The sequence below is a fragment of the Schistocerca nitens genome, chromosome 10 (genome assembly GCF_023898315.1).
Source record: "Schistocerca nitens isolate TAMUIC-IGC-003100 chromosome 10, iqSchNite1.1, whole genome shotgun sequence".
Lineage (NCBI taxonomy): Eukaryota > Metazoa > Arthropoda > Insecta > Orthoptera > Acrididae > Schistocerca > Schistocerca nitens.
Window position 1 is genome coordinate 219207838 of NC_064623.1, and position 10678 is coordinate 219218515.

The window sequence follows — 10678 nt, forward strand, 5'->3', positions numbered from 1 at the left end:
AAAAGATTACTGCAACATGTGGAGGCTGAGGACCTACTACCGAAAGAACAATTCGGTTTCTGATGAAACCTCATCCCTACATATCAACTCCTCGGAGTTGTCGAATAAGCATTCAGGACCATAGAATAATGGGAATTCTTTGCACTGTATTCCTGGATGTATCCTGTGCCTTTGACTGCATGTGGCACGAGTGACTATTTCAAGAACTATTAGACAGAAGAGTCCCCATGTCACATCTACTTCTACTCAAGAGTGATCTAAATGATTGAACATTCCACATATGCATTCCGGCCAGGATGTCAGCCATAAGGTGCATCAGGGCAGGAGTCCCATAAGGTAGCGTTCTAGGATCGCTACTCTATGCTTTGTACACAGCAGACCCACTTAACCTTTTCAGGGGCAAAATTAAAAAAATTAATTTTGATTTTTCCTTGTTTTTATTGTATTAATTTTCATACAGTGATACAGAAAAATGTAAAAATTAAATGAAATATACATAAACTGAAAATATACAGGGTGGTTTCAAATGGAGCCACTGCCCGCTAAATGTCATCACTTTTGATGATACAGTAAAAAGCAATTCCTTTCTGCAGATAAGCGTAAGGCTACCTGGCAGTGACTACGTGTCCATCTGCTTCTGTGGGGTTCTTTCTTTGTGCTGCAGTGCACACAGCGCCTTGATGTTCCATGTTTTGGCATATGTTTTGCTTCTGACATACGTTTCTCCTGGGGAACAAGAGTTTTGAATTTTTTTGCAGATGGTTCTGATGGTGTACTGGAATGGCCAGGACTATCTTTGAAGACTTTACTGCCTACCACGCCTGTGGCAACATGTCTTCGAAAATCTTTTAGCACTTGCTTCGCTGCTGGATTACATAATCGAAACAGAATAAATTCATTTCCAATAGAAATATCAACTACATACCAAAATAATCTTAGCCACCACCTTCGTGACTTCCTGTCTATTGCATAAAACTGTTCATCATATCTGCCTTATCGACACATCCCATATTTGCATTATATGATTTTACTATTTTTGGGCAAGGTACCTTTTTGATTTTTCCATCCTTTTCTTTACGCCTGACTTCTTCAACACATACAGGCGAATCAATTGTAAACAACAACATGACTACACATTTGTCTTTCCAATGGATGCAGGCAGTGCCATCAGAACAAACTGACCAGTCAAACTCTCCTCTTTGCAACTATTTGTCTGTCTTTAGCGTAGGAAGTCCTTTTCTGTGTGATCTAATTGTTCCACAGGCAAAAAGTCCGTCATCTTTTAGCTTCTGTAAAAGTGAGATACTGGTAAAAAAAATTATCAAAGTATATGTAGTATCCCTTTCCTTCCAAGCCTTTACACATATCTCTCACAACTCTCACTCCTAAGGATTTTTCCACTATGCCTTCAACTTTTCCAGATTTTGTATCCCCTCTTGATTGGCTTTTGGGGCATATATTGTTTGAATGTGATTCGTCCTTTGAACTTCACTGTGCATTCATCTATAGCTTGCTCCTTAGTAGGTGCATAGAATTCTTTGAAGTTTATCAGTATCTGATTGATTAGTGGACGGATTTTATATAATTTGTCATAATTTCTGCTCTTCCTTGAAGGCATAACAGCGTTGTCATTGATGTGAATATGTGTCAAAATCCAGCTGAACCTTTTTACCAACATTAGTGAGGAAATGTATTCATCTCGAAGTTCCTTATGGGATGACCAGCAATCACGATAATAACAAAGTTTCTTGATTCCCATTAGAATATTTATAGACAAAAATACTTTTATTACTGCTTTAGAAAGAGGCCTGAAATTGCCACCTTTCTGTGTTGCTTACAGGCTAGACTGGAAAACTGTGTGTTCTAACATAGTGTCACAAAACAGACACAAAAAAATCTACTGGTTGCATACCTTCACTGTCATTTTTAGGTTTTCCCTGTACACCAGCTTCCTCTGAAAAATTGGCGGCAAAGTTCATTGCACTGAGGTCCTTTCTCCATGAAAAATTCGCAATGGAAGACAGTGGCAAATCGTCATTAGTGCTGAAACTATCATCATGTCATTGTCAAAATGATCCTCACTCTCACTTTCCGAAATAATTTGAGATAAAACAGGTGTTTTCATTCGCAAATCCAGATCATTATCTTCAGCTAACACATCACTTTCACTGTCACTGCTAGTGTCAATCTGTGAGTCTGGATCTGAAGGAATATCTGCGAAAAGGCACTCCAGAATTTCCGCATCCTTTACTCTGTGAGAATACATCACGTGAAACTGGAAAAAAAAAAAAAAAAAATTCGTCACACCTACTAACGCTGCCGTTAAGCCGGGTTCACACAGGCAACAAAAGTATCGCCACTGCGAATGGCGAACTGCAGTTGCTTTGTAGTTGCATGTGTGAACCCCTAGTTTTCGGTGGCGCCATTTAAGAAGCACAACTTTTGTCACGCCACAAAAAGTTGAACTTGGTTCTACTTTGTTGCGCCATTTTGCCTTCTCCACAATCGAATAACGTCATTCCATTGCTACCTCGCGGCTGGATTCAAACCTTTCTAGTGCGTATTCGTACGCAGATAGTGCTTTTGTTTGTGCATTTGGTATTAATATGTCGAAAAAGTGGTCAACAGCGACAATTATGAGATTCTTGGAGGTGTATCAAGAACGAGAATGCCTTTGGAACCACAAAAGCGAATCATACAAAGACAGAAATTTGAGAGATACTGCATTAATTGAAATAGTAAACAGTATGCGTGAATATGTACATGGAATTGATGTAGCTACAACAAAGTTAAAAATTCGAAGCATTCGAAATGCTTACATGAATGAACATAAAAAAGTACTGAAATCACTTAAGAGTGGTGTGTGTACAGACGGTATTTATAACCCAGGCTTGCTTGGTTTTAAGCTGCAGACTGGTTCTTAAAACATGTAGTCGAGACAAGAGAGACGAGAAACACTTTGCTAAGTAATATTTCACATTTATTACGTTTCCAAAACATCTTATTTAGTAATATGTACAGCCGATTAATCAGTTGATACAGCCGACGCCATTTTCCAAACTGCGCAATTACGAAGAATTTGTGGCGACCTGTATGAACGGTAGCTCACAGCGCCACTTCAGAATGACTTGACTTGTGGCGATACTTTCGTTGCGTGTGTGAACCCAGCTTGACAAGAGCAGTGGTTTCAAATGGAACCACCACAACATTCACGGAAATAAATGCATTATTTTGGTTATATTGCAGTACCTACAGTATTAATGTAAACAGAACAGTATTCTGCATTTAATACATGCATAAAAGTAACCTAATACAGAAGAATACAGTCACAATTTGAGAACAAAGACGTTCGCGCACAGCGTACAAAAATGGCTATCCAACTCGCCTCACTACTTGCTAATATTTACAGATTTTGAAGCGGTTTCAATGACAGTCGCTAGAGGGCAGCACCAACTAGGCTGCTAAATGGTGTTCCCAATTGTAGCCACTGGCCTTTCGCCACAAAATGTGAAAACTGTAGGTGGTTTCAAACGGAACCACTTCCCCTGAAAGGGTTAAGGTTAAGAGGATTCCTCTAGCACTCTACGCAGATAACACCGTGATATGTTTTCGCAGCATCAATGCCATACGCCTGCAGACAAAGGTCCAACAGCAGCTAACGCTCTCTGTGAATGTTCAATGAAATAGCGCATATAATTTTACACCACCGAAACTCAAGTACTACCAATATGTAGGAGGCAGCTACAGCCAGACATTCAATCCACTGACATACGGGGGACACCAGCCCCATGGATAAAAACAGTAAAATACCTGGGTGTGATGTTAAATAAGTGTCCCCAGATCAAGGAGCTGTGAGAGTAGGCTCTCAAAAGACGACACACTGTGGTGCCCCCAGAACTTTACGAAAGTCTGGAGTCACTTGTGTTCCAGCTGCTTCGAACACACGTTATTTTGTAGTGGGAGTAGCATAAACAGAAACACACTGCCACAGAACATTATTTGTGCAGGCTAACCAAGAAAGAAGAGCAAACCAGACCAACAAGTGACGCACTCGGTTGCAGCAAAGAGAAAAGAAAAACTTCCGGCCCAGAATTACGTAGAAGAATTTTGTGCACGAGAAACATTGGTGATTGTGTGTTGTGGGGAGACAACGGAAGAAAAAAAAAGATTATTATTAATAGTGACTTGGTCTCGAGCAGACAGACATGTATATTTGAATTGTATCGTTGAGGAAAAAAGTTATTTAATTTGGTTGAATTCAGTCATGTGTGAATGCCCTAAGAAAGTGTGGGCTTACTGTTTAATGTGGCAGTGAAATGGTGTATTGAATTTTGAATACAGAATATGTTAACAGCAACTGAATTTTGAGAGAGTCTTTATTTGGACTAGATAATAGGATTTTGGAATAGTAGATGAATTTTCACCTTCTTCAAAATATAGAATCTTCGGAGAAGAGTTTGATGCAAGCAGAAGATGCTGGAGCTGCAGGGAAGCTGAGCCTGTATCCGGCATTCAAGTAAGTTGACATTGATAGTCCAAGGAGCGCGGCTTTAAGTTATAAAGAAGATACAATGGGGCACCACAACACACACTACCTGCTCTTAAATCCTTCATCACTGCTGCCACGATTGGGTGTCATATTCCACTTTCCTCTAGTGCAGCCTGTCATCAAATACGCCACAGTACTGTGGGGAAACACAGCTGAAACCCATCTCCAACAGATTCAGAGTGTGCACCAAGAGATTTCCAACAGATAAACTCCACTAAATGGCTCATGTCCCTCTTCTGAGAGGCCACTTCAGTAAGTCCGCAAAACCTTCTACGAGAAGCTCAACCTAGCAGACAACCCACTGGTCTGAGAACTTCAGCAACGAATCCACAGACTCGGCACCACAAAGTGTCCTACCAAACTTCGCGACTAGACCAATTTGCTCATATGATCACCACCTGTAAACTCACGTAACATCTAAGTTAGATATAAGTCCTCTAGTAGCATAAGCAGATAACCATTTCACCAACAAACAGCTAAAATGATTGCTGCTGTCCGACCAATGCAAAATATTTAGAAACTTTATTATAATTATCGTCCCCCTTCTGCAAAATGTAACATTTTTATGTACTATAATATCATAATACGCTTGTCGTAATTGCAAACGCAAGTGTATTTTCTGAAGTAAATAAATTTAAAACCTGGTACTATATTATTTTGTACTCTGAAACCAGCATTTTTATTATTTTGACTACCTTCTGAAACCTTATTCCCACTTTTGAGGACAGTTTCAGTTCAAAGGCTATCTGCTGCACTAGAAATTGAATGCTCTCTTTCATTTTTCACTGATAAGATTACAGCAACGCCTCTTCCGTTTCCACAGAAGTAGATACCATTAGACTAGCTGTATCTGTATTTTAATGCATCCACTTAAACTGCCAATCCTGCCATTTGAGGGGTTATGACTTTTCCCACTCTATTAAATATGAAATTGTGTACATTAACAGACTTGGTCGGTCTTCACTGTATTCTAAGGGACATGCTGTTTTTAAAACTTGGAAATGTGGTCTATAATCAGCTGGTGCATTGAACTTGCTATAGGGAATCAAGCTGCTTGAAGGCAACAGTTGTTTGTTCTGTATGTAAAGAAAATAAACACATAGCTTCATGTATTCTTATGAACAATGATGAGAATGATTCATGTGAAGATCCTGACCTTGTGCAAGGAGAACTGCATCACATTTCACATGTAGATTTCTCATTCAGGTTCTGTAAAACGTTTGTTGAAACAATATTTTAGGTTCTTTTCTGATATTTTTCATTTCCTGAACTGTTGTTGCGGTGGTATTTAGTCTGAAGACTAGGGTGATGCAGCCGTACACACTATTGTGTCCTGTACAAGGCACTTCATCTCTGAGTAACTATTATAACCTTCAGGGTGACAATTACTGAACCATACGAAGAAAAAAACAAATTAGTTACAAACTACTGCGTGCACACACATTATTCAACATGTAAACATCATTACAGGCATTCAGATTTTGGTTATGACGTTCGATATACCTGCCATCATTGGTGATGATGTGGTGCAGATTAATAGCAAAGTTCTGCACAACCCACCAAAGTTTCAGCACACTGATGCTGTCGATGACCTCCTGAATGGCTGTTTTCAGCTCAGCAATGGTTTTGGGGTTTTCGCTGGACATGTCGCTTTAATATGGCCCCACAAAAAGGAGTCGCATGTGTCCAGATCCAGAGAATATGGCGGTCAATCAAGATCCATGCCAGTGGCCTCTGGGTACCCCAGAGCCAGAATACGGTCCCCAAAGTACTCCTCTAGTACATCAAACACACTTGTTTCGATGGGATCGAGCTCAGCCTTTAATGAACCACATCTTGTCGAAATTAGGGTCACTTTGGATAATGCGGTTGAAATCATCTGCCAAAACCTTCACGTACCTTTTGGTAGTCACCATGTCATCAAGGAATATCGCACTGTACATTTCATGATTGGACATTGCACATCACTGGGTCACCAGTAGGAGGTAGAGAGACTTCTCTATAATGAAATGCAGATTCGTGTTCTCCCAAATACTGTATCGTGACATTTTCATGTGGTAATGGCCGACAGCAACAAGGCGCATGTGCATGCGTATAGTACTTCCCACCATACTCTGCGGCCAACTGTGCAATTGAACATAATAACGCAAACCGTTCAGAAGTTATGATTTTATTTCATATAGTTCAATGATTGTCACCCTGTACCTCCAACTGAAGTGGCTTAGTGTATTCATCTCTTGGTCTCCCTCTACAACTTTTAGCCCACTCATTTCCTTCCCGTACCAAATTGACTATTCCTTGATGTGTTGTATCGCCTTACGTGTTTGCCTGTGTCTATATATGTGCTGATGGATGTGTGTGTGTGTGTGTGTACCTGTCCCTTTTTCCCCCTAAGGTAAGTCTTTCCGCTCCTGGGATTGGAATGACTCCTTACCCTCTCCCTTAAAACCCACATCCTTTTGTCTTTCCCTCTTTCCTGATGAAGCAACCTTGGGTTGCGAAAGCTTGAAATTTGTGTGTGTTTTTTATTGTCTCTATCAACATACCAATGCTTTCGTTTGGTAAGTTACAGCATCTCTGTATATTCTTCTTTTTCTTCGCGGATGGATCACTTAGGACCACGCGTAATCAACATTTGTTGGCCTTCCTTTTCGCCCAGTATTCCTTCAGAAACAACGAATGGGCTAGCTTTCATTGCGTAGACCATGTACGTCGGTTAGTTTTTCTCTCTTCTTCCTCAAAACCTCGTGTGTTTGCGATTTTTCTGATTTCATTTCTATCATGTAGATTTGGAGACCCTAATTCTCTCAGGTCTTTTTCCGTCTGTTTGTACCTGTTCGTAGTTTTGTTCTTTAAAAATGTATGGATTTTGTGCGTTAACCTGCTTGAGTCCATTCTTTCTAAGTGCCCCATGAACTAGATTCTTCTCATGCGCATTGTGTCTGTTATTTTGGAGATATTTTTATATATTTCTGCATAGTTCTTGGTCCTAGGATTTTCCTCATTATCTTACGTTCTTTCACTTCTAATTCCTCTTTTAGTGTTCTGTGTTGAAGGCTTAGTGTCTCAGATGCGTAGAGAGCTTTGGGTCTAATTACTGTTGTATAGTGTCGTATTTTGCAGTTCCACGAGACTCTTTTTGTTGTAAATGTTTTTTGTTAACTGAAACGCCGTCTCCATTTTCTGGACTCTTGATCTGACAGATTTCTTTTCACTACAATTTTCTGCAATCCATTCACCTAAATATTTAAATTCTTTTACTCGAGAGATGTAGTTATTACCAATTTTGAGATCAGAAGGTGCATCTTTGATGTCAGTCATAAATTTTGTTTTTTCAAATGAGATTTGTAATCCTATTTTAGCTGCCTGTTCTTGTAATAATTCTAGCTGTTTCTGTGCATCGGTAATGTCTTGTGCGATCAGTGCCATATCATCAAATGCTAAACAGTCTAATTCTATGACCTTATGTCTTGGTCCCAGTCTGTGTGCTGGTGCACCTGCTTTTCTCCATTCTCTAACAACTTTTTCAAGAGCACTGAGGACAGTACATCCCCTTGTCGTACTCCTGTGTCTATTTCAAATTCTGTGCTCAATTCTCCCATAAATTTTACTTTGGATTTGATCTCCGTGAGTGTTTCTTGTATGATGTTTGTTGTCTTTTGATCTAGTCCAAATTCTGCTAATACTTCAAAAAGGGATTCTCGGTCTATACTGTCATATGCCTTTTTAAAGTCGACGAACGTGATGACATAACTTTTGATTGAAGTACTGTGTAAATATTTCATTGAGTTTTTCAAGTTAAGGATTTGTTCTACACATGATCGACCTTTTCTGAACCCACCTTGGTATTTGCCTAGTTTTGAATCCAGCTGAGGTTCTGCGCGGTTTAGTAGGGCTTTAGACAGAATTTTGTATGTTACTGACAATAAAGGGATTCCACGATAGTTGTTGGGGTCTGTTTTACTTCCTTTTTTTGTACAGAGAATGTATGATTGCAGTCTTCCAATCTGTGGGGATTTTTTCAGTTTTCCAGATTTCATGTATAATTTCTTTGAGTTTTGCGATAAGATTTTCTCCTGCATTTTTCCATAATTCTGCGATGATTTGGTCTTCTCCTGATGCTTTGTTATTTTTCAGTGACTGAATTATCTCTTTAATCTCTTGTAAACTTGGTGGCTTTGAGTCTGGGTTTCGTTGTGTACGATGGAACTCAAATTTTTCTGCAGGCTTTTCACAATTAAGTAATTTAGAAAAGTATTTTGCAAGTTCAGTTTTCGGTGTTGGTATGAGCAATTTCCCCATGGTCATTTTTGAACTGGAGTGATGGAGGAGAGTACTTTGTTAATTTTTGTTTGAATACTCTGTAGAAAGTTCGGGAATTGTTTTTCTTGAAATCATTTTCTATGTCTTGCAATTTTTTTTCTTAGTGTTGTTTACGGACTGTTCGTATTGCTCTTGTGACTGTTTTCCTGGTATCTTTGAGATCTTGCCACACCTGTTGTCTGAGATTTATCAGTTGGTCACACTCATCTGTCCACCATGGGTGTTTACGTGTTCTTGTTTGCGGTGCTACAGTTTCAGCTGCATTTAAAAGTCCTGCTTGCAGTTGTTGCCAATTTTGTGGTTTTAAATTTTGCGTTTCTTTTGTAAATTTTTCATTACCATTTATCTTTTGTACATCATATTTACGGTTTGGAGACTTTTTAGTGAATTTTCTTTTTTCTGGAATGACATCTAGGGAGAATTTTGTTGGGTAATGGTCGGAATCTAGGTCTAGTCGATTAAGGACTTTAAGTTTCATGATTTCTACTGTATTTACACGGGAGATCATTACATGATCCAACTGATATTCACCTAGTAATGGATTAGGTGAGATCCAAGTTTTCGTGGCTCTTTTCTTGAAAAATAGGTCATATTTTTCTGTGAGACAAAAGCATGTAATAATTTAGAGATGGTTTTAGGATGTTAGTTTTCAATTATTGGAAGTGTTAGGACTAGAAGTGTAATAAAGAGTTATTTTGGTTTTAATAAACTTTTATTTTTTTAAACACTAACTAAATAAATAATGATCATAGTTAAGTTGGTATTTGATTTTTGTAAATAAATATTTATCTCAGCTAAATGTTTTTATTGCAGGAGCTGGACTCCAGTTTACAGAAACGGATTTTCCAATCAATTTCTGTAAATTGGAATCCAGCTCCTGTAATGAAATGAATTTACAGTTTAGGGCCCTTGATATTCTTCGGCATTCTCTCAACAATTTCAAATAATTCTTGTAAACTGGAGTCCCGCTCCTGCAATAAAAAGAATAATGTATTAATGAGTAGGAGTGATGATGACAACAATTGAGATATGCAAAGCTGCCATCTTTCTGATGACCTGCCAACACAATTTGAAACAAAAGTCAAATGGTGTACACTTAAACAGTGAAATGATTAACATTAAATTTAATCTAGAAAGAAGCCCCCATCTACTGGTCATCACAAATTGTAGCCTTTGAGACAAATGACTGTTACTAACAGTTCATGTGGTCAAATGGCAATGTTGACAGATGTTGGTGTAGGGGACCTGGTAGCAGGGACTTTTACTCTAGCAGCAGCAGCAATAACAAACAAAAAAACTGCAACGACTTGTACACTGAAAGTTTGTTTTTATTGAACAACATAATAACCAGTCAGTACGTAAACAGTTACAATCTGAACAAAGTACTTGTGAGGTGATTAATGGCTGATGGGACATTCTCCTTTTAAATTTTTAAGTGGATTGCAGCTATGCCAATGGAAAAACACCATCTCACATCAGTCACAATCAGATTGTAATACCCCCCCCCCCCCTCTATTTTGCACTCTTAGAACTATCACTGCACCCTTCCAGATGTGTAATTTTTTCCAACAGCTTTCCAAAATGCCTTCTTTTCTGGCTGTAGCATGGCTAACAGCTGCATTGGCATTCACCATTTACTTCCCTATCTCACTACTAGTCACTTGATTCAATGCTACCACAAGACATTTTCAACTCTGTAGATGGTAAGCTTTTTGTCGTTTGCAGAAACAATTTTATATGTATCCATGCACATAGCATACCAGCATTGAAATGCCAATGATGAAGAGGTAGCCTAATAATTTCATG

At 38.8% G+C, this 10678-nt stretch overlaps 1 protein-coding gene across 2 annotated transcripts in view; it reads right to left on the minus strand.

Annotated features, from left to right (window-relative positions):
* Positions 1–9623: 9623 nt before the first annotated feature.
* Positions 9624–10678, minus strand: part of LOC126210222 (uncharacterized) — a 103216-nt gene continuing 102161 nt past the window's right edge. Inside the window, exon 6 of one of the 2 annotated variants that reach the window (XM_049939404.1) lies at positions 9624–9843. In XM_049939404.1, the coding sequence (XP_049795361.1) occupies positions 9766–9843 (78 nt within the window). In that variant the 3' untranslated portion in view covers positions 9624–9765. The remainder of the gene's footprint in view (positions 9844–10678) is intronic. The other variant, XR_007540629.1, reaches the window with a different exon arrangement.